The 24856-nt window shown below is 45.2% G+C and overlaps 1 protein-coding gene across 2 annotated transcripts; it reads left to right on the top strand.

Moving 5' to 3' along the window:
* The first annotated feature begins 850 nt into the window (after positions 1-850).
* Positions 851-23203, top strand: KHDRBS1 (KH RNA binding domain containing, signal transduction associated 1). Of its 2 annotated transcripts, XM_075604676.1 has the most exons (11): positions 851-1056; positions 6427-6554; positions 7891-8007; positions 8863-9009; positions 10445-10593; positions 11425-11620; positions 12823-12890; positions 13308-13366; positions 15010-15113; positions 17916-17953; positions 22421-23203. In XM_075604676.1, exons 1-9 carry the CDS (start codon positions 963-965, stop codon positions 15108-15110), a joined length of 1059 nt encoding a protein of 352 aa, XP_075460791.1. In that variant the 5' UTR covers positions 851-962; the 3' UTR covers positions 15111-15113; positions 17916-17953; positions 22421-23203. The 2 variants fall into 2 exon arrangements, with proteins under 2 accessions (XP_075460791.1, XP_075460789.1); XM_075604674.1 differs by lacking the exons at positions 17916-17953; positions 22421-23203 and having other exon boundaries at positions 852-1056; positions 15010-16392.
* Positions 23204-24856: the final 1653 nt, after the last annotated feature.

The raw sequence follows: 24856 nt of genomic DNA, 5'->3' as shown, positions 1-24856 counted from the left end.
ACTTGGCTGTGTGCTGTCTCTCCTTTCCCGATTTTATATATATATATATATATATATATATATATATATATATATGCAAATATAGCTGTATGCTCATCTGCATGTCTTAGGCAGGTCTGCAACCCCACCTTTCCCCATTATCACCCAGCATACAGCACTTCCACTGCAGCAAGGGATTCTGGAAATGACATGCAAATGAGCACACAGTGTCACTTTTTGCCTCAATAACCATTTTTAACATGGTTCCCTATAGGCTTAAGCTTGCTGCATGGTCACAGCTTTGAGCACAGCCAGGGTTAAGGTGCATACCCAGAAAACCACCCACAGACAGCTGTTTCGACCTTGATGGGTCTCATCAGTGTGGGGTTGATTTTACTGGGAATGCAAGATAGGCTATGGGATAGGCTAAACCATAATACTGAGTTAAGTTATGGTGAGTAAAAAAAGTGACAAAAACCCTCCACAGGAAAGCAAATATGCAAATATAGCTGTATGCTCATCTGCATGTCTCTATATATATATATATATATATATATATATATATATATATATATATATATATATATATATATATAATATATATATATATATATATATATATATATATATATATATATATATATATATATATATATATATATATATATATATATATATATATATTTTTATTTTTTTTTTATTTTATATATATATATATATATATATATCGCCCCGGGTCACCACGTGCTTCCTACAGGGGTGTAGCTGCCTGGTCTCTGACAGGAAGTCACGTGCATCTTCTCAAGCGGGGTGGTTCTCTTCACAGAGGCTCATAATAAGCACTCGCGCGCCCTCCAGGCCCGCTGTAACGTCACTTCCGCTGGGCGGAGCCTCTTTTCTTATCTGCTGGGGGGAGGCAGCGCGCGCTTCGTGTGCAAGAAAAACCGGGGACCGAATCACACGTTCATACACCGGCAGTGAACATGGAGACCGAGAGCAAATACCTGCCCGAGCTGATGGCTGAGAAGGACAGCCTGGACCCGTCATTCACGCACGCCATGACCCTGCTCTCCGCAGGTAACCGAGGGGGTGGAGGGAGACTTGGGGAGAGACGAGGCCGCGGGTCACTGCCCGGGAACGGGGGAGCAGAGGCCGCGGGTCACTGCCCCGGAACGGGGGAGCAGGGGCCGCGGGTCACTGCCCGGAACGGGGGAGCAGGGGCCGCGGGTCACTGCCCGGGGACGGTGGAGCAGAGGCCGCGGGTCACTGCCCGGTGGTGATGAGGCCTAATGGAAAGGAGAGGGATGATGGGGGGGGGGGGGGGGGGGGGGGGCGGTGTAAGTAATAGCCGGGGGATGCAGGTTGCATTGTCGGGGGGGAAGGTTGCAGTAGGGATGTTGGGGTCAGGGGTGTAAACCGTGGCGGTTTATAAAGGAGGGCGGGAGAGATTAAAGGCGCGGGAGAACAGAGCCCGTAAAGCCCTTGGCGGGATGTGTGTGTATAAATATATATATTTATATATTTAGATTATGTATGTGTTTATGTACATTACGTGCGCTCACGGTTATGCACATGTGTAGTGATGCTGAAGGAGCACTTGCGCTTCTGCGCACGGTAATCCTGTCCCGGGTGCTGTTACACGCCGGACTAGTCCGGGTTTTCCAGATGTAGCTTAAATTAAAAACACAGCACTCACGTGAACAACATTATATAGGTCACAGTAAAACACATTTTCGTTCACGTGGGAACCTTTTTTATAACATATGTGCACACCCAGATCTGTAACCCTATTGCTCCTATTTCATGTGATGCACAGCGATAACAATGCTGTACTTGCAATAGTAATTGTGTGCAAACTCCTGCATCCCACTTGGATCATGTCCCTTGCATGCTGTAGGACTCCGGTCATATCTGCCTATATACGTGTGTATATATAGTGCGTATAGTGCTTTGGCGCCTTCTCACCTCTTCCATCTATAGCTTATTTGGTTATACCTGGCCGTGTGCTTTGCAGTGATGTGGAAATACGCGGCACACGGGGTAGTATTTCTGCTTTTCTTGCACATGTAACATTTCATGTATGCGATGGGCTCCTGGCTTTGTTTCGTATCCCGGTGCATGTTGCTTGTGGTGTATGGAAGCGAGCATGGCTGCACATGGTGTATATACCGCATGTTGTGCTGCGCGGTATATGTGCTTCGCAGCAGATGGATGTGACTCATAGATCGATGTAATAGAAGATTGTGTTCGGGTTTGTATTACCGGCCACAAGGCCGTGTTGAGCCTTTCTCCCGTAGGCTGTAGATTTGATGCAGGCCGCAGCACTGCGTGTTAATGTATTTGCTCAGACTCTGCACACAAGGCCGCTTTGTTCTCTGCGTGTGAGAAGCTGATCTCTCTCCCCCCACCCCCATCCATATATACACACACGGCCCATCTCCTCCCTCACTCGGCAGCTGCTCCTCAGCCTCTTTGTCTAGCAGAGCTGGAAGAGCGCCCTGCAATTTGTTTAATCCATGGCCAGGTCTCCTACAGTTTAAACTTACTCCTGTTGACTACAGGAACCGTCTTTATGATATATCCTACTCCTAGTGAGTTGGTTGTGCCCTAGTGATAAAAACAACCTCTGTTCGTGATGTTTTAGCCCATTATCCCAAGGGGGTTGCAAGTCCCACTGGCCACGCAAGGGTTGATGCTGTAAAGGACATAAACACCATGATAGCCAAATGCCTTTTGGTGCGTGTGACATTACATTACATAGCAATTGTACTCAGACTTGATTCTGATTAGTTCAGTAAGTATGTGCTAGGATTTGTATCTGAGAATTTGTTCACATTTAGTGAATGGCTGTTAGCGAGTGATAATGACCCCACTACTCCTCGGTGACTATGCCCCTGAGCGGGGTACGATTTTTACTATGGACTGTTACATAGCAGAGTTAAAGAATGAAGCTCCCCCTCCCCCCTATTCTCAAGGTACAGTATGTCTAATCAGGTCCATCCTTCCACTAGTCTATCTTTTCAACCTCTTGCAACGGGAAAATATAAACCATTTATCATTGTGATCTACTCCTGGTGAATTAGACAGAATTGCTTCTCAGCCTTCTGTAACCTTTTATATTCAAATATCACATTATATGCACTTCATGTTGAGGTTAGATGGCCCCCTTGCTTTGCTCCTCTTTGGTGCAAACTAAGATTAATATTATGAAGCAATTGGAAGACTATATATTTTATACTAGAAATAAGAAATGGCTGGTGGGATGGATTCTCACCTGAACTTTAAAAAAAAAAAGACTTTCCAGTTTAATACGCACTGTTCCAAATATACACATACATCTATGACAAATTGTACAAGTATGGGCATATAGAAATGTATGTTTTCCAGTATATTTACACCTATTTATACATAGGATTCCCTTGTTGGCAGATATGACTTTAAATTACTTCTAGACATTTGTTGTGTAATGCAGAGACTTTACTGTTACATCATGACATTGTTAATGTGCATCCCCTGCTATCCGATTAGGTTCCGATGCTTTGTTAGCGGCGTTTGGAACTATGTGAATGCCTCGAGGGCTGCTTTTCCTTCAGTTATTGGTTCAGCATCTGCTTTAAATGTAATATTAGGATGCATGAGCGCATATCGTTTGTGCCAAGTCTTTATACATTGCAGCCCTTTTGTATGCAGGTATTTGTATACATTATTGTGTACTTGGCACTTCACAACAAAAAAAGGACAATACATGGATTTATAATACAATATGTGCAACAAATAAATTGGACAATAGGAAATGAAAATCCATACACCTTGAGTTTGCCATCTTTCTGCTTGTCGGTTTTATACACAGAGACTGACTGTTATTTTAATACTCGTGGTGAGTGGTTTCTTCTGATTTGCCTGTGTTGGGTTGGGAATTGGAATCATTTGGGTGGGTGTTATGAACTGGATTACCCTTTTGGCAGTGATGGGGTTACACATGTACCGCTCACTTCCAGCTGCAGCCTCCGGTTTCTGGGCTGTGCAGAGTGATATTTTCTTCCCTTCCCCGCAGGCAGTTAGTGTTTGTGGTGCAGATTGTCGCGTGTGGTTTGGTATTTTCTCAGCTCTGTCCTTTCTTCGCCAGTCTAAAAGAAACCTGTGTGTTCCCTTTCCAGGCGCTTGGAGCACACATACTATGAATTCCAGCGCTGGGGTGTGTTTCATGCTAAGAGGGATTCATTTGAGTAGAAAGGCAGCCAGATGTGACAATTTTAGACGTTTTAAAAGCAACAGTGCTTGCGCAAACACCCCCCCCCCCCCCCCCCCCCCCCACACAAATTATCCGTAAGGAGAGGCCAGGCCGCTGAGGTCTCTTAAAATGCTCTGCCTATTGGTAGTGCTCTGAATTTAATTACAACGTCCAAGTGCAGAATCTGCGCCCACGCTCAAACTAAGTTGTGTGAAGGCTCAAACTGCCGTCTAGGAGCCGCTGACTGCACTTATTTGTTCCTGACGTGTTGTTGTACAAGTAGCTCTAAGGAGTATATAGAAGATGGATAGGAATCTACAAGTGGACCTTATTTTGATAATTTGAATGCCACTGTGAAACATGCACTGGAGGCGAAGGTGTGGCCGTGATGTCACGTGAGCGGTTGGCCCTCATTGGCTGAACCGTGGCCGTCGCGCTCCAAAAACAATTACATTTGTCTCCTCCCCAATCTGTTGCTCTGTAGCTCACCATGGACTCAGCCTTAGGCTAAGGCCCCAGTAACTCAGCTGCAACGCGCGCCCGCGAGATTGGCGGCGCGTGCAGCTGATTACCTGGTCTGCAGGAAGAGAGGCCGGGGAGCGTGGCGGGGCGTGCCATGACATCACCCGGCAGGTTCGCCCTCATTGGCTGAACCGCCGGGGGGCGTGCCGTATCGCTCGACGCGAGTCCTGCTCTCAATTCTATTGAGAGCAGGAGCAGCTCTCACACCAGCGCTGCGGCCCCCCTTCAAAGCGGGCCCGGCGCCATTGAGGGGAGGGCTCGTCCGTGCAGCGGACGCTGTAGTAGGCAGCGGGGTCAAGCCCTTACTCATACAAGACAGACGTACAGGTGCGAATATAGTGTGTGCGGCGGCAGTGCCAACAAGATACAGCAGCTCTATCGGGTTGGACATATTGCGTGCGCAATGAAGTGACCACGCGGCAGAATTTTGAGCCTGCAAATTAATTTTTTTCACGCGATGGCCGCGTGAGCATTTCAGCCAATGAGGGCGAACCAGCCTGGTTATTTGGATGACCGACGCACGCGTCTGTACTATGATCGATGCCTACAGCAGCAGCCATTGCTCTCCCTTAATGTGTAAAAATTTTCCCCCACTGTGTAATAGCCCCTTCCCTTTTTCTATCTGTAAAAGCAATATCCTTGTAGTGATTAGTCAACGCCACATGTTTGGATGGTGCTAACTCTTGAAGTTGTAACGTTTTTTGTCAATGCAAGAAATAACAGATATTATAAAAATACATGGTTATATTTAGATTTTTTAAATCTGTTTATTAGAAGCATTACACTTTCAGTCTGTGAATATGTAAATAAAGGGGGGGGGTTTACAGTCCCCAACACCAAACTATTTATTAGAAAATTACTTGCTATAACTCCAAGACAGTGATTTTCAACTGGGGTTCCGTGAGCTTCCCTCTGGGGTTCCGTGAGCTTCCCTCTGGGGTTCCGTGAGCTTCCCTCTGGGGTTCCGTGAGCTTCCCTCTGGGGTTCCGTGAGCTTCCCTCTGGGGTTCCGTGGCCGCCAGGGGGGAGAGCTGGGACAACTCTCCCAGCTGTCCTGCAGCGCAGCAGCACCCCAAATAGCAGTGAGCTGGCATCAGCAACATCACTACTCTTTCCTCTCCCTGTTTCTGCTGTCGACTTCTGGCTGACATGAGGGAGAGCACCACCGGCTCCCTTAAAGTCTGTGTGGGAGTTTGTCTGTGAGGAGGGGGGGAGTGGGTGAGGAGGAGTGTGGGTGGTGGGTGGAGAGACAAGAGGCGGGTGTTGGGGTTCCCCAGAATTTCACAGTAGAATTCTGGGGTTCCCGAACCAAAAAAAAATTGCAAACCACTGCTCTAAGTCATCCCAATCCTGAAATCTGACGTAGGGGTCTCTGGATAATTAAAGTCATGAGCATTAGGTACTTTATTTATTTTCCTCAATGTTTTCTGAGAGGCTTCACCATTAAGTACATCAGCATATAACCTGTTCATTGCTGAGCTTTGCCTTCCCAATGTCTGTCTATACCTCGATGCCAGGGCTTGTCTCTAATATTTATGTAGATTCTTTGTAGCTGTCAATGCGTTTTTTCTGTACAGTGGATTGGGTAGACCCGCTTTAACGCTTCGATAAGAAGTGTGTGAAGTGTTTCTGTGTGCGTTGAGTCCTCTGCCCCGCTCCCTTCAGGGCACTTATGTGCTTTTCTCCTCTGTACAGAGATTGAGAAGACGAAAAAGGGTGGAGATGACAAGAAGGACGAGAATGACCCGTACCTGGACTTATTCTCCCACAAGAACATGAAGCTGAAAGAGCGCGTGCTTATCCCAGTCAAACTGTACCCCAAGGTAAGGCGTGTGCTGCACACAACGCACAGCCCTTCTATAGGGCAGACCCCAGTCAGTGTGTGTGCGCGCAAGCTGCGATGCGCAGCGGCTGAGCATTGGCGACAGCGACGGTTCAGCCAATGAGAGCAAACCAGCCGCAGGACGTCATGGCCGCGCCCTCCCCCGTCGTAATCTTGTCGTTCCCCCTGTAGCTCAAGCACAGATCGCTGCTTGCACCCATGCACGCGCCGCTAGGTGCCGTAGCCTAAGACCCACGTGCAGGAAGCAGTCCTTTGTCCGTGTCGCCTCATCGAGCGGGGGTGAATGTCCCATGTGTCACCTCAATGACTCCTTTGAGGCCACCAGCAGATTGCTCTGCATTATCTTTCTCAACCAAACCCCATTGGGGGGGGGGTTACAGAATGCAATGATATTCTTTTGCAGGGGTGTTGCCTTCACCCCAGTGTATTAGTACACTAGGCTCTCTGCGTAATTACTGAGAAATACAGATACTATACAGTGTACAATTAGTTCTTCCCTCCTCTCCATTAACGCGGGATGGCATGTGCTCTGTTTGTCCTTGGGGACCTGTGGGATAGGAAAGAGAGGTCTCCTGCTCTCAGTAATTGAAGGCATTTAATGACCTCATTACCATTGCTGAATGAACTGCTCATTACAGGCTCTGCCTGAAGGGGGGAGGCAGGTCCATCTGCACGGTCACATGTCATTGTTTTCATTGATCACAAAGCTGAGGAAATATGTTAGTATAAACTGAACGACCCTGGTACCTGTGCTGTTTTCTTCCCATTGTCTGAATGTCCTGCATTCCCTAACCAATCTTGCAGGGGCGGCTATTTTTCTCTCTTTAGGGACAGCAATAGGAGTGGAAATGGGTAAATGTTAAGTAGAGTTTAGATTAGGACGTGCCATCATTGTTTGACTAAAAACCGTGAAACTACACTTGTAATCTTCTTTTTTGGTTCTTTTCCAAAGCCAAGATGCTCTGTGTACAGTACAGAACAGAGCAAATTAAAACTAATATGCCGATGAAAGTAAACATGAGAAATACAATGAATAGTAAATGACAGCAAGAGCCAGATGTCTGGGGCAGTGGTTTATTTGAGATTGGCATATATAACATTACATCACACACTTTTGTTGAAGCGTCCAAATACTTGCACCGTGAGTATCTTCTCGGTGGTTACACAAGTGTTGTATTTGTATATGGTTCCGTTTGGGCTCCGTTCTTGGTGGCTCCTCGGACTGACGCACACAGGACAGTCTGCTACCCCAGTGTCTGCCTTGCGACCTCACAGGCTCGAGTTGTCATTACAATTGATCGCCTTTTTCTTTCTAGTTTAACTTTGTCGGGAAGATCCTGGGACCCCAGGGCAACACAATCAAGAGGCTGCAGGAGGAGACTGGAGCAAAGATCTCTGTGCTGGGCAAAGGATCAATGAGAGACAAGGCCAAGGTAAGGATCATCCTGCAGTCTAGATAAATGCCGAGTATCGCTGAATACTCCCAGTTTTCATATGCTTGAGTGTAACACGACCCACGTGTGAAGGGTCTGTATGCTGGAGTTAACTTTGTTTAATAGTACAGAATGTCTTAATTTGAGTGGGTGGCAGGGGAGGATTAAATGGCCCCTTCCAGTGCTGATGATTCCACACAATGTACCTTTAAATCCATACCCTCCGTTTGTGGGGAACTTAGAATAGGACTCGCTGCGAGATCAGGAGACCTGTGGACTGGCTGTGTCGTCCTGCAAAAAGGGGAAGATGAGCCTGGTGTCTTGTAAACACACTCCTGTCACATGTTCTGGTCAGCCCTGTGACTTGGCCCTTTGAGTGCTAGAAGGCTACATTCGGGTCTGTCTTAAAGCAGCATCACCCGCCACCAAAACACAGGCGCTCCGCTGCCACGCATGTTGCTTCCGGTCACCTCGCCAAATGTCCTGCGCTTCGACGCGCAATTGTTTCATGTCCCATCCTAGTAGCTGGTGGATGGGACATTTAAAGATGGCGTCGAAGTGACGGGACATTTTAAAGATGGTGTTGTAGCGCACGCGGTGAAATGTGAAGCGGCTAGGTATCCTGCGTTGTCCCAGCGGCAACATGCGTGGCAGCAGTTTGGTTACGGACAAGAGCGCCCCCCCCCCATCTACCGGTCTTTAAAAATAAACATTTCCCTTTCCTATTTTCACTTGAAATCGTAAAGTCAGCATTTTATCCCAAAGCCCCATAAGTTGCAGAGTGACTAGTGTGTAAATCGTGGCTCGGAGTGAGCAGCGGTGACACAAGTTTATAACTCGTCCCCCCATTTTCAGGAAGAAGAGCTGCGGAAAGGAGGAGATCCCAAATACAGCCACCTGAACATGGACCTTCATGTGTTCGTCGAGGTGTTCGGCCCGCCCTGCGAGGCCTACACACGCATGTCACATGCCATGGAGGAGGTCAAGAAGTTCCTGATCCCGGTGTGTATGCGAGGCACAGGCGCCTGTCTGCATCGTTGCGCAGTATAATCCTCGGACACTTACCAGGATGTAGGAAGAAACGGTGCATGTTTGTTTGGCACTAAGCTTTATAAAGGGGGGTTGTCATTGACCTTTGCCTCCCAGTAATCACCCCTTTCTCTGGGCGTACAGTATAAGGGTTGTTTTTTTAGATCTGTGCACAGGCTCCCAGGACCCTGCATAATAGCAGTAATGTTGCCCATTTATTTAAGTCCTAGGCGTCTTATTTTTTTTTCTTATGCTTTTTAATTCCCAAGCTATTTACTGTAGTTCTCGCTCAGGCAATAGTGCAGATTAAGTGGATGGGCTCTCCTCTTATATGGAGAGCAGAGCAATGATCTCTTAATTACATGTGTGCAGAAAAATGTCCTTTGAGCTGTAACTTTGGTAGTGACATGTTTCCAAGCGCCCTCTGCAAAGAGATGTGAAAATAAATGTGTGGTGTCTGGAGGGGATGTTCTGTGTGTGATGGCACAGGGCAGGGAATGTGTATTTACCCTGGCACTGTCTCTGCAGTCTGAGCCGACAGTCTGACAGGTTCAGTTATGGGAGCTACTGTGATCAGATCCCCAGAGGGAGCAATGCAGTGTCATCCTACTAACGCGAGCAGTATGGGAAAACCCCTGCACTGACATCCATGCAGATAATGGGACCTTTATCTTCTTTTCATGCATGTTGTTTGAAATTGTTAGGTGTTAGTGTCTTAAAGCTGCAAATCCTTCTGAGGAGCCTATCTGAATTTTCCTTTATAATGTTAGTATCTTGCCCCCTGAGCATGTCCTGCTCCTTTTTAAAGGTGTTAAACAATGATTTTCTTGATTTCTAGTGCCTCAGGTTACCATTGTAACCTTTAGACTGCTGGGCTCTTAGTAGAGCTCCATTATAACTTTCCCTACACCCTATTAATGTAATTAACACTTTAGTGCAAAGATGCATGGCAAAGCAACATATAGCAGGCTCCTGTCTCTGAAGTAGTTAATGGGCAAACCATGGGATTTCGTGTATTTGAAGAGGGTCACGGTGACTTGTGTGATGGCGCCAGGAGGTACATGGTACTACTGCTTTATTTAGACTCGGTCCTACTTTTCTGTTTACAGAACAGTACCATTACCTACATACAAAGCCGAGACTGGTTTTATAATTTGCAGACTTACCATGCCTCTTAAAACAACAAAAAATATATTAAAAAAAGTTTGCTCAAGCATTAATACTGTATGAACCTCCAGTAACATTAGTTTAGTAAGACACTCAAACCTCAGTGTTTTTGGTTATATTATAGGCTGGGTGTGTGTAAGGACATGGGCAGTGTTTCTTTTCCCAGCCTATAAATTTTGCCTCTGGTTGATGAAATGCATTCTCTCTCCCCCCTTTGTGCTAACCACTCCCTTCCCCACAGGACATGATGGATGATATCTGTCAGGAGCAGTTCCTGGAGCTATCCTATTTGAACGGAGCCCCCCCAGAGCAAGGCCGTGGAGGAGGACGAGGGGGGGGCCCAACCCGAGGCAGAGGGGGACCCCCACCATCTGCAGCTTCCTCATCCAGGTAACCAGAGGGCAGGGGCAAAGGGTGGGGTATGTGAAGTGATTTATAGGGGCTTAAGGGTGTAGTTTGTGTTCAGGGACTGAAAGTTGGTAAATATTTATAGGGTGTGTGTATGGGGCATTACATTTATGGGGATGTATTGAATTCTGAGTACTGGGCTTTATTTTTAGGGTGTATTTGTAGATTCTGTTTATGGGGTAATGTATTGAGGGTCTGAGTGTTCCTTATAGGGTGTGTATGGTGTTGTTAAAATTAGCGGGAAGGTAATTTGCAGCTGTGAACATTGATGTGCTGGACCTGTGTTAGGCTGAGCTCAGACAGGCTGCTACACTACCGCGCGTCCACGCCTCTGCTGGGCGATGTGTGCTCATCCCCAGCAAACAGAAGACGCGATTGGAGGCGGGACATTAAAAAAAAATAACTGTGTGATTGGCTGGCGCAGTACACGTGATGCGGCTGCCGCTTGAAATTACAACTTCAGTTGTCTCCTTAAAGTGCAGCGGCGACAACGCTGTACTTTGCCGCCGGGGGTCGTTTTCAGTTTGAAAATCCCACCCACCAAAGCGAAAGAGTGGGGAACGTGCGCACTCCCGTAAGCGCGCGTACATCGCATCCTGTCTGAGCTCAGCCTCAGAGGTAGTGTCAGTGTTGTGTAAGGTGTTTATAGATATGTTTGGGATGGTTGAGGGTAGGGTTTAAATATATGGGGGTGTAGTTTATGGAGGTATTTTAGTGTCTGGGTGTTAATTAGAGGATGCACATGGGTCGCTATGTTTGTGGGGTGCATCTGATGTCTCCTTTCTAATGCTGCTGCATGGACTTCCTTCCCAGGGGCCGAGCTGGACCCCCCCGCCCTCTTGTACCAAGGGGCGCTCCGGGGCGAGGAGCTATGTCCCGAGGGTCGAGCGTGAGCCGTGGCGCGGCCCCCGCCCAATCCAGCAGGGGCACTGCAGCAGGAAGGTCCCGCGCTGCATCTATCAAGCGCATCTCTCTGCCCCCTCCTGCGCAGGAATCCTACGATGAATATGTAAGGGCAGCTGCACTATAGTACTTGTAGCCCCAGAGACAGACTAATATAAACATTACTGTCCGATGTTCCTACTAACAGCAAGACCTTCCCCGCCTTCTTTTGTGTGTTTATCACCAACATACTAATCCCTTTAATACAGACCTGTAACCGATTGCAAAACCAACTTGAGCTAATTACCGGAGGTAATCATTAGCTGATGCCTTAAAAAAAAAAATAGTTTGTTTCTACGTGGAATGGCACCTTCAACACGTATTGTATGAAATTCGCTGTGCAATTCATTATACAATTAAAGATTAAATACCATTTTGAACAGAAATTATTATTTCAGTACTTTAGATCCTATAGATATTAGTTATGTTGCTCAGTAATAGTCTGCTTGTAGATTCCCTATGTGAAACCCCAGCAGTGTAGTGTCTTAATCATGCTTGGGTAATAGATGCATCACACAGACCGGAGCACTCAGCATCTGGCTCTGAACGTGCCTCTGTGCATGGAGGCATGTCAGCTGCACAGGACATTAGCCAACGTGACAAGTTGATCTATAACAAATAGGCTGTTCTGACAGGCAGGGGAACACTGCCAAAGGATGCCGAGAGGCCTTTCCGAGGTGAGCGAGTCAACTCTGGCAATCACACTGTTAAATTTGGATCTGCAAGGTTACTGCTCTGTTAACCGCTGGCTGTATCACAGTTAATTAACCTCCTCATGCTTGGGAAATCTAGAGCATTGTGTGTTTACACTCAGTCTGAGTGAATGCACAAGTTCCCACAATTAGCGTATTTACTTCGAGTACAGTAGTGCATGTAATTATTGTGAGCTCCCTCTGCTCTAGGAATTGTTTGGAACACGGGACAGTATGAGCTGCTGATTAGCTTGTCTGCGCCTATTGGATTTAACGCTCCAACACTTCCATGTGAGATGCGTCTAGACCAGGGGTGGCCAACTCCAGTCCTCCTCAAGGGCCGCCAACAGGTCATGTCTTCAGGATATCCCTGCTTCAGCACAGGTGACTCTGACCCACCTGTTCTGAAGCAGGGATATTCTGAACGCCTAACCGGTTGGTGGCCCTTAAACTGTAGTTGGCCACCCCTGGTCTAGTGAGGCTTAGGGTGTATAAGGCCCCTTGAGCCGAACTACAGCTATAACTGTGTGCGTTAGCTATCACCTGCAGACATCTCACGTGTGACTTCACTCCTCAGGGCTACGATGATTCCTATCCAGAGCAAAGCTACGAAGGTTATGAGGGGTACTACAACCAGAACCAAGGGTGAGTGATTCAAAGGACTCTGCAGTGACTCAATACAAAGGGCTGCAGGGGCCAGCAACATGCGGAGAGGCAATCGATGCAGGGCAATGCAATGTTAGCCTACGGTAGGGGGAGGGGGTTAATATGTCCAAAAGTGGTTGAGATTAACTTTCTCTTACAAAGTGACTTAGACTTGCACGCATACCTCTAAAAGTTGAACATGACTGCATCTTCATACGGCATTCAAACCCAATGTGTGTGTTAAATAGATATACACACACACATGACCAGCACCACTCCAATTTAAATATTTATTTAGAATGATCTGTTTCGTTCCCTGCCGAGACTTTTATGTCATGACTCACAGCAGCACAGTAATTACATTTCTACTGTATTTTCTGCATCCTTATTTACCTGGTGGTGAATCTTCCCTTTCAGAGACACCGAATATTACGACTATGGACACGGCGAGGTGCCGGACTCCTATGAGAATTACGGTACGTTGGAGCGACGATTTTGTTGAACCAGCAAGGCTGGCAGCGAAAGATAACTAGACTTACACGGGGCAGTGCCCTCACCTGTAGTAATGTTGGTAGCAACTTGATTGTGCAGACTTTGAATGCAAGATCGTTCAACATTGCTCACATTTCAGTTTTTTCCTCCTCCACTCGTATCCATTCTTCATGGTCTTGCTAGGCCGGGGTGGGGAGTATGGTGACTGCATTGACCAGCTGCAGCACTGCTTTGAACAGCCAGTCTCCAACGAGCTCAGTCTTAATGACGTTCGCTTGTTAATCAGCTCAGTCATTTATCTCAGTCCTACTTGTGCATGAAACCTCTGCGGGGCTGGTCCTGGAAGGGTACTTGCTGCTTCCTTTAACCCCCTTTTCTCCTGGTTAGGATGATGTTGCCCCGCCTGTGTGTGGAATATTTTGCAGGCCATCGGCTCGAGTGCTTCAACCCTTTTGCTGCGGAGCGATGCGTTACAGGCACCTCTGCAAAAGGGTTTGGATCCTTGGTTCCTAACCTTTATTACATTGTGCACCCGCTACTAGAAAATGTGTTTTGCGAAACCCTTAATCTTGTCTACTCAAACTATTCCTGTGTGCTCGATCCCAGGCAGTATAGTGTCCTGAGCTTGTGGGGGGGACATGGTTAATAAGGCCCCAAACTGCAGCTCACTGTGTGCAAACATGGGTAGTATAGCTGTCAATTACTGTCAGAGCTTCCAAAGTCATGGCCCACAATGCCTTGCTGCTGTGGATGCAATGCATTGTGGATTGCATCTTTGTAATCTCCTACTTCCAAATCTATCGGTTGAAACCTATCCCAGCTTCAAATTGCAAAGCCAGTATAACTGGCCTCACACTGAGACCAGAGAAGTCAAAACAGTTGTCTGTAAATAGGTTCACTGGCTGTGCACTTTAACCCAGGCTGTGCTGAAAAGCTGAGTAATGCGGCAGGCGTAACTTTATACAGTATAGTGGTCCATGTCAAAATGGATTTGAAGCAAAGGGTGACACTAATTTGCATGTCATTTCCCAGAAACACCATGTCAGGAGATAATGGGGAAAGCGGGGGTATAGAGCCGACAAAGACGTGACTGCTCACAAGGGGTATTTTTAATTTGCTGTATGCTGTACGGCGGAGGGTTTTTGTCACTTTTTGTTTTTTTTACCCACCATAACTTATTTAAGGTGTGGCTGAAGCTCCTGCTATAATTTTCAGCTATACGACATACTAAGGTGCAGTCCCCACACAGGCCCAGGAACCCCCTATACTGTCATTAAACTTAAGTCTTTTGGCAAACTTGTTGGAGAAACCTCATGTACCCCCTGTTGAGAATCACTGGTTTAGATATTGGATACTGAGTGCTGGGGTCAGGTGTCTGCGCTGCTCCTCATGTAGCTTGTCAAGAGAGCATTATGAATATAGGTTTGTAGCTTTAGGACATGCTTCCTCTGTCCCATACACCTGCTAAGTGTCATTTCAGGATTCGATTGGCGCATAATGGAATTTTGCTGTTTTGTGACTGTAGTGTTCATCTGTTACGTTTTTGGCTGTACAGTGTTTTATCGATGTATATAATCTACATCGCAGGCCTCCCATCTCATGTTCTCTGCACCTTCCCATCCCACAGGACAGGACAATTGGAACGGAAACCGCCCCTCTCTGAAGGCCCCCCAATCACGCTCAGTGAAGGGCGGCACATACAGGGACCACCCCTATGGACGCTTCTGAGATGTGAGCCGTGGGCGCTCTCCTCCTTGTCACCCATAATTACTGATATCTTGTCTCCCAGGACTCCTGTTCCTTTGTCCGCAACACAAGTAATTCTCTGTACTTTGTGACCTCTCCTCCCTCCTGAAATCCTCCTCATAGGACTGTTTTAAACAGATTGAAATATCCAAACATAATATTTTTTTTTAAAAGCTGTTTAGGCTATTTTATTTTCATTGTTTAAAAAAACACTTAAAAATCAAAACTGCTTTTCATATAAAAAAAAGTTGCGTTAAAATGTAGTTTCTGAAGTGATTAATGCTTTGCTTTAGAATTCCAAAAATGAAGGTTTCTGAAAGAAAACACACAAACTCTTAATGTTAGTTGTAGTTTCATTGTCCTGAAGCAGGCTGCATTTCAAAATCCCTTTTTTATTTTTAGCTAGTTAAACGGAGTAATTAGCAGTAAACTTGTATGTTGTTTAAAAAAAAAAAAAAACACGCTTTTGACTTTGTAATTAAAAGCAGCTTTATGTTATTAAATCTTATGGATGAATCTTATGTTAATGTTGTCTTAATTCACCAGTGGTCAAATAGGGAGTTAAATAACTCTTAAAACACGAGTTAAAAAGAAAAAAAAGAAACCAGTTTTCTAAAAAGCGATTTTGTAGTGGGTTATGTAACCTTGCTGATACCCCGTGCAGCGTGTTCATGTGACACTGCAAACGTCTGCAGCAGCGTCTGGACTTCCAGTCACAGCTTGAGCAGTTACTCATGTCCCCGGGCACACAGGATCTCATTCATTGTACTTGGAAACGGCTTTCCCGGTGCTGGGCAAGATTGTAGTCCTATTCGTTTGAACAGAGCTTGGCGTCTTCTCTTGTGCCGGGAAGAGGCTTCACAGTACATTAAGTAAGATCCAATGTGTCCAAAGGATGTAGAGTCTCTTGTTGCCTGGTAACAAAGGAGTTAAGTCCACACCAGCATAACCCCTATTCTGCATGAGTGACTTGCAGTGGGGTTTTTTTTGGTTATTGCTGCAAGGATGGGGTTATCTCCCTCTTGCGTTGACAGCTTTTTCAGTCAAGCATACTATCAAATGGGGGTAATTGCTCAAGCTCTGACAAGGAAACGGCAAGAGAAAAAAATGATGACTGCTTTCCATGTGTACATAAACCCGCCCACCCCTGGATATGTACTGTGTGCCGGTAGAAAGTGTACAGCCTGCCTAAATAGGTAGCTAAAACTGTCAACATGTCTGCAGCCGTTTGTCAATAAAGCTTAGTCATTTTTTTTCATATCAAGTATAAATGTGCTGGTTTATTTATGGTCACAAATAATAAACATTTTTCTTCTATTTCTCTTAAAATACAAATTTAATGTTTAACAGAGGGGGGGGGGGGGAAACCACCTGAGAGCTGCTCTTTAAATGGTGCTTCAGATCTGTGTCCTCTGTTAAAATGTATATATTGAGTTTACCTAAACTCCCCTCAAAGTGAACTTAAAATGTTAACATGGGGGAGTGTCTTCATTTCACCCGCTGGAAGGTCAGATGCAATGTTAGTTTCTTGCCTCCCATGTGGCTGCCAAGTCCCCTGTGTTCGGTCTTCAGAATGGCACAGCTTTTGTTGCCAGTAACAAGTTCTCTCTAGTTTGTTTCGTAAGGGTCCTGCTTCCTGTTCAGATTAGCAGTGTTATTGGCCTCTGGTAACAAGAGTTAAGATTCTCACTCTTTACCTGTAGTGTCCAAATGTTCTGATCTCAGCTAATGCAAGATATTCCTTTCCAAGCATTGTAAAAGTTAGTAGTCATAAAGCCAGCTGTCTCCTGCATTCCCAATCAATCTGTTTTGAACTGTAATGTAATAATTTCCCAGTGCAATAAAAAGATTCATTTTTGTACTATTCATCCAGTTTAAGGCCTGCGGCACCGGAAGGCTGTGCAGTACAGACCTGTCCCCACGTAAGAGTCTCATTCCTAGGGCCAGGGTTGATGGGGGTGAATGATTTTAAAGGCTGCGCGGTGTAAGCCCGGTACGGAGAAGAGCCACCAAAAATCCAATAAAAATAGAAAAGAAAGGACAACATAAACTTGTTATTTGTAGTCTAACGGGATAAAGGCCGGAGCTTTCCCCTGTGCTGCGGACGTCGTACAAATGCAGAGGTCCCTAACCTTTTATAAAGAAAAAAACCTGCAAGACACTCAGGATGTGTAAAGCTAACATGCATCGCAGACAAGGTAACAGCATTCCCTAATACCTGCTCTCAGCACGCTAATGCATCTCTCCAGGAACACCCTGCGCAGTCTAACCAGGTAACAACCTATTGAACAAGCAGCATCTGTGTTGCTGGGCAACGTCTGTCTAGAGACCTGCACGTCTTGTGCTGCTGTTTGATCACCTTGTTTGGTTAAATTGCTCAGACCGTGCCTGAATGTTAAACTTTTAATAGCCATATAAACTGACAGCAGATTGACCAATATCACTGTACATCACAAGAGCCTTAAAAGTAATTCTGTCTAAAATAGCAATAATTGTAATATAGTCTACTTTTAATGTAACTTGTCATAAAAAGATTTCCAAGTTGCAGTTAACGCATGTAGATTTTGTCACATTATATTTAAAAAAAAAAATCTGCTCAGTTATTTAAAAAGTGAACAAATTATTTTAACGTCTCTCCTCTCCCCCCCCCCCCCCCCCCCCCACGTGTTTTTATTTATTTTTAATCCCCCGTCTTTCATTTTCGTCTGATTAATGTGGGGCGATGATGTTGGGGTACTGGGGCAGGTCCCTCGCCTGCATAGCTGACATTTCTTTCTTGTTTCACAGGGCCATGGGTAAATCTGCTTGGAGTGGTTGAATCACAGGTGGGTGACACAGCATCTTTAAAACCATGTACAATGTTTTCTGTTGTGTTACGAGGCTGTGATGAACATGCTACACAATACTTTTCCAGACACTGAAGTGGTAATTTTACATGCAATATAGCACAACAAGTTCCTGAGTGAGTATAGAGGACTACCCAAGACAGAGGGATGGCCAACTCCAGTCCTCAAGAGGATGTCTTTGACTGAGCTCCCCTGTGCTGAAGTAGGGATATCCTGAAAACAAGACCCGTTAGTAGCTCTTGAGGACTGGAGTTGGCCACCCCTGTCTCAAAACATCCTCTACTTATATTACTGAGTGGTCCGCAATATAGCACACCACCCCCCCCCCCCCCTCATTTGCAGCAGCCCTGTAGACCACTGATGAATTGCACAGGAGTTCTCACTGGATGCTGCAGAAGATCAACCTGGTGTTTCTTTCCTGGGATTCCACACTGGTGGTGCTGCATGAATGCACCATTGAAATGTGATTGTAGAGCATTTTGGAACTGGCTGCTGTACATTTTATCTGCGGTGGTAGGACACTGTTGCTTTCTATTCATGTTCTGACACTACAGAGTGCATCAGGCAATCTTCCATTCCTCCCATCCCTGTGTGCGGTCTCAGGCGTCACCGGATGCTCTGTCTGCGGAAGGTGTAGTGGTCACCTCTGTATGTTCTGATGTGTCACGCAGTAGAGTCCCATAGCTCTGCGATGGGGGTCGGTACAATATCAGAGTAAAATGTATTAAAGCTGCAGTTCAGTCTTTTTTTTAAATTTATTTATTTATTTTTAAATTAATTTTTTTACTTCAATAGTTTCATGTGGGCAATCTCTAATTACCTAAAGAACTGTATAGCTGCCCCCCCCCCCCCGTGATCTCTGGTCTCTTGCACCAGAGTGCAGGAATCGCGGTGCGACAGCTGACATCACGCGGTCACGTTGCCGTAGCTCCTACTATAAACATGGGCTAGCGCTGCATCTCTGACCTCACAGCTCCTGTCCTTTGTGATGAAGTATTGTTCTTTGTAAAGACTTTAAACAGCGCTGTTGGGTGCTGCTTGTTTGAAACTGGAATAGTTCTGCAGCAGGAATATTAAATCAAATCTAGTTCCAAGGGAAGCAAGCTGCTCATCAGCGAAACCTCAGCGATTCTTCTGAGAATGACCAGGATCTTTCTGGTCATACATACAGGGATGGGTAAGATATAAAAGCTCAGAGCATATTGCACATGGATTTTTTTTGTGTTTAGCAGAACCTGTATTGCACCACGGTACAATGGTGGAACAGAATGACAACAGATGTGAACAACCTAATAAACAGATACAAAAGGTGATGAGGGCTCTGCTTGTGAGTTTACAATCTGACTGTTGGTTAAGGTAGTGTCAGATCTGGGGTATGCTGAAGTGTAGAATGAGTGATGGGATGTGAGGAGTTCTGCGACAGTGCTCCTTGGTACTGTAGAAATGGTTGTCTACGTGGGCAACAGTGAGTGATACCAGCGGCAGGTGCCTGTTGGGGGAGAGAAGGTGGGTGGAGCTGTGGGCCAGAGATGTTTCTTTCCCATGTAAGGAGCTGTTTAGCAGGGGTGATCAGTCTCAAAATCACAAGTGCACCTCACCCAATCCCAGAAAGGTCACATATTCCCTTTTATATTTGTTTTTTAAAGCCGTACATTGTACATGTTGCCACACACACAAAAAAAGCATGAAACTAATATTTACAAGGGATATTTGCTCAATTGCTGGAATCATAAAATGTAATCTTCATGAAGAAATCCCCTCTTTAAAGCACGTCGCTGACACAGCAATCCATACTTTTCCCTCCGCAGCTCCCTGATGAGACCTCCTTAAAAGACCATGCGGGCTTTCCTTTTCTGTGGAAGGGGATTGATTAGGTTTCAGGTGGTGAAATTAGATTGCAGCTTCTACCGGGAGAGGGTATCTGGTACCTGTACGATGCTGCAAATATATATATGGCAGCACTACATAAATCATCACACCCCATTCCTTGATTAGTTTTGCGGAGTGCTGTTGGATGTGTCAGGACATCCCCTCTGTATGTATCCTCTTATCCTACACCTCTTCCTAACTCCTGCCTTCCTTGACTCTTTTTCCGCTGTCAGAGGAGGATGTGTCGTTGCTGATCTTCCCCCCCACCACCCCAATTGGTCAGAGCAGGGTCAGGTGACCCTGTCCGGCTCAAGTCACATTGATCTGTCTCTCCAAGCTTGGGAGAGCGTACGTGGACGAGCGCGTGTGCGGGGACGTTAAGATAAAGATTAAAAAAAGTAAACTCGGACATGCTCGGGAATCCAGGTATTCTGGAGCGTGGTCCACTCCCTGGTAGGAGCTGACTGAAGTGGAGGTACACCTGGATCCGCTGGTGTTCCTCTTGGCGAAACCCGTTGAAGAGGCCTCGGCCCCCCTTAAAAAATTGATCTCACTCATCCTCACGGCGGCGTGATGCTCATTAACCGCCAACTGGAAAAAACTTAAGCCCCATCCAAACAGATGGTGCTACGTAGAATAGGTAATGTTAAATTAATGGAATATCTCTTGGCTCTTCTGAGTCAGAAAATTGACCAGTTTAACAGGGTTTAGGAACTCTGGCCATACGACTAAAAGCGTACCAAACTGGCTGGTAGGGGACTATGATAGACTCTGGCGCCGGCTCGCCGAGTCTTGGGTACGTCCTTTCGATGCTGGTGGGGGTATGCTGGTATTTTTTTTTTTCCCCCTTCTCATCTCTGTCCCCCTCCTTAACTTCCCCTCCTCTCCATCCCGCCCCCTCCCTCTCTTCTCCCCATCTCTTCTTCTGTCCTTTTTTTTTAACCCTCTCTGAGGAGTTAGTCTGACGAATATCTCAAGTTGTATGTCACCCCGGCTGGGTTCACAAAGGAATGTTATAAAGTGTCCCATCAGCACTTGAGGTCGTCTGATACAATGAGTCGTCTATATGCTCCTGTCCATATACCTATCTCAATGTATTGTATCTGATGTGTATGCCGTATATACTATGTGTACTGTATATGCTTAAGATTCCGTCTCTTTTGTCTAAGATGTAAACAATTGGCTCTGTATCATTGTGACTTCTCCCGGAAAAACAATTAAAAAAATATATATTATATATAAAAGAATATGATAGAAAATAAAAAACGTAAACTCGTCAAGCGCTGTGTGCTCAGCGCTAACAGGGAAGCAGCCTAAGAAAGCATGAGTAGCTCCATGGCTGATAATTAAAACCTCATACATTAATGGTTAGGAATAGAATAGGAGTACCAATTGTTTCTAAGGAACATCGAGGGTTCAATTAATAGGTAAAGTTTAATGCGCTAGGGTGTTCCTATCCATTCTGCATTTGTTCTAGGGAGTTGAGAATCCCCTACAATTCACTCAAGCGGCAGAAATCAACAAAATCACATTGTAGTACGTCTAAATTGCCATATTGTAGATAATTTACATTAGCGCCTCCAATTTTTTTTTCCTATTCACCTCATATACATTAGCCTTGGCCCCCTGCAGACACACGCAGACACACTTACTAGAACGCCCTCCTGTCTCTGTATGTTCTTCCTACCAACAAATTAGATTTTAAGCTCTTCAGAGCAGGGACTCCTTTTCCTAAATGTTACTTTTCTGTCTGAAGCATCTCTCCCCTTTGTGTTAATTATATCATTTGTTATTTATGATTGTCCCGTATATTACTGCTGTGAAGCGCTATATAAATAAAGACATTGTATTATATGTCTTTATATAGCGCCATTAGTGTACATAGCGCTTCACAAAATAATAATAGCATGTTCTTGTATAGCGCTGCTAGTTATACGTAGCGCTTTACAGAGACATTTTGCAGGCACAGGTCCCTGCCCCGTGGAGCTCACAATCTATGTTTTTGGTGCCTCAGGCACAAGGAGATAAAGTGACTTGCCCAAGGTCACAAGGAGCCGACACCGGGAATTGAACCAGGCTCCCCTGCTTCGAACTCTCAGTGCCAATCAGTGTCTTTTACTCACTGAGCAACTCCCTCTCATACTTACAATATCAGGATACATAGGCTGCTTCAGTCAGTGTAAGTCAGCAGATACAATCAGGACTTTGACAGATTTATAACAGGATTGCTAGCTTAAAATCAGATGTAGAATTATACATTGTCATATGCTATAAATCTAAAAATAGTGGGGGGGGGAGAAGAAGAATTGGAAAGTAGTATTGCTGCTTTAATAAGAGTGTGACCATAGCCGTGTAAAGTTTTAACATTAGAAACATTTCATATTTGTGCTAAGGCATTGTCGGGCAGCACGCACGCACACAACTTGGGTTTATATACACAAAGGTAGTACTTTATATAGAATTATTTGTCAAGTGTTTGCCACAGATTTCAGCTATACATTTATGCTTAAGAACTTAAAGGTTTTGAAAAACATACAAGTTACTTTATTTTTTTTTTTGTGTGTGATATTTTTGCAGATTCTCCCTGTGTCAGATTTCATTCAGGCTAAAACCCTGGACCTCCTGGGGACTTGCTAACTGCAAAGGATTGTGGGAGCCTGAGTTTGCTTTGTGCATCCTTGAAGACTCGCAGAGTTTCCTGTAGCTGGAAAAAAACAAAAATGTCCACAGCTCCAGACAGACATCTTTCTGAATGTTCGGTTCACGCAGCCACTGTGGCCTGTAACAGATTAATGTAATTAGCAGTATTTGCAATAATTAATCAGGTTGCATATTCGGAGGCCACAGCTGCAGGCCATAAATAGATGAAGAGAAGCTAAAATAAATTTGATGATTTGGTAATTCTCTTTAAGATAGTAGGCCTCAACTGTACACCCCTTGGGAGGGAAAGGTGATTATGATGGAACATTTTACATACATTCAGGGACTCTGTGTTGTACAATGGAAGTATTTACATATAAAGAGAAATGTTACAAGGGGACAGGCTCTGAAGATGCAGGATGGGAAATATTAAGCCATTCAATGAAAAGGTAGAGATTAGATGGAACAGCCTTCCAGCAGAAGTGGTGAAGTCTATTACAAAGGATTTGGAATAGACACGAGGTCTTAAATATGGGAAGAAGCCAGTGATTTATATGGGCAGAGTGGGAATAGTGCTTTGATCATTTCTATGTTAGAAGTAGGTTGTCTGGAAGGAAGCTGGTGCAGATGTCGGGGAGATGGGGTAGGTTTTTATCTGGGGGTTGGTTATATTTAAGGTTTTAACTGCTCCCTGGCTGCAAAATAAAGATATTTATAACACCTGCTGTTCCCTGTTTCTATTGTTCATAACTGTCTGACATAGTTCCAGTGCGACACCAACTTTATACCAGATATTAACCCATTCAGGGTGTTTCAGACCACTTTGGCCTTTTAAACTGTCCATCAAAAATTAGTCCACATCACCACGTCAATTCTTTCCAATCTATTAAATCCATTGTATAGAGAACAGACCTATGATGTGAGCGGCTAATACTCTTCCGATTGGTTCCCAGGGAATCGCATTGATCAGTTTGTACGTACAGTAGGGCCCTTCTCATACGGCTGGTTCCGTTCCAGGCCGCCGCCGTAAAGTGGAAACCGCTGTAAAGCGGGGACCCTCCTGTAGTGTACTTTTGAAAACAGATGCAGAGCTGTAAACCGACTGTTTCGCTGACACATGGCATCTGACAAGGAGTTGCGCACGCACTAAAACGGTTGTTTAGTGACAGCCGGATACTTTGCTGCTGTGCACATCAGGCCGGAAAAACGGAACAAGCGCCGAACATAATGAATATAGGTATACATTGGGAAACGCCGTATGAGCGGAACGCCACTGTACGTCTTTCTATCCATGTACATAGCACTTCACAGCATTAATACACAACAAAATAATAGGAATAAGCTATACAGACCAGGAGTCTCAAACTGGTCATCTTTTCTGTATTTAGCACATGCCGAATACAGTTTTGGACCATTTAGTGAACATGTGGGGAGGGCAGGGACCTGATCTCCCTCCAGAAGGGCAGGGCATTGCCACCACACATGGAACATAATGCCTTTCGGGCAAGAATTTCTAAAACAGTTGGCTGACGTTATACATTATAGTTGTATTTATTGAGGATTTGATGATGACCTCCCATATATGTCATCCCACTTCCTTGTGCAGGGTCGCCCCAATATTCGATTCTCGCTAGAGACGGCTGTCCTTGGTCTCAATGTTTTTAGATATATTTTGATAGAAGACAGAAATTAACGTCTTGCTCAGACAGAAGATAAAGAGCATACATTTTAAGTAGGTATTGGACCTGATGTCTTCTGGCCGGAGTGATTCGATTACATGTTTTAAAGCAGCTGTCCAAGCTGCCCCCCCCCCCTTAATATCTGCATCAATACAAACACGAGAAGTAATTGGCTAAGTTGACGATTGATCCGTTCTGTGATCGATCGGCGAAGATTCGTCTCGGGTTACTAAATGACTGTCAATGCAGCAGAAGAGGACCAAAGATGCAAAGTTCTCGGGGGGGGGGGTGAAATCATGTGACCAGACAGTCTGGATACAATTGGTGCAGTGTGTATAGATTGATCTATTTATTCTGAAGGGGGAAGGGCTTCAGTTTCTTATTTGTTAGTTTGATATTAGATCTGTAACACTTAATATATTAGATTTGATCCACCATGAAAAGTCCATTGGTCGCAATCCTGGAATAAATGTGGGATTGTGGAAGTGTGCATGTATTTCTATAGACACACTATAGCATGAGCTAGTTATATCTACAGACACTTGCACAGAGTTGTCTATATCTATAAATACACTATAACACAGAGCTGGGTAAACCTGTATAAAGCTATGGGTGCCTCTTGAAAAGATGCATTGAATTGCTCAAATCTTCCAACTGAAAGAAAATATGTCAAAAACTGAGCCAGACATCACAC

This window comes from Ascaphus truei, chromosome 6 (genome assembly GCF_040206685.1).
Source record: "Ascaphus truei isolate aAscTru1 chromosome 6, aAscTru1.hap1, whole genome shotgun sequence".
NCBI classification, from domain to species: domain Eukaryota; kingdom Metazoa; phylum Chordata; class Amphibia; order Anura; family Ascaphidae; genus Ascaphus; species Ascaphus truei.
The sequence above is the reverse complement of the archived record's forward strand: the minus strand, read 5'-3'. Positions and strand labels throughout refer to the sequence as shown.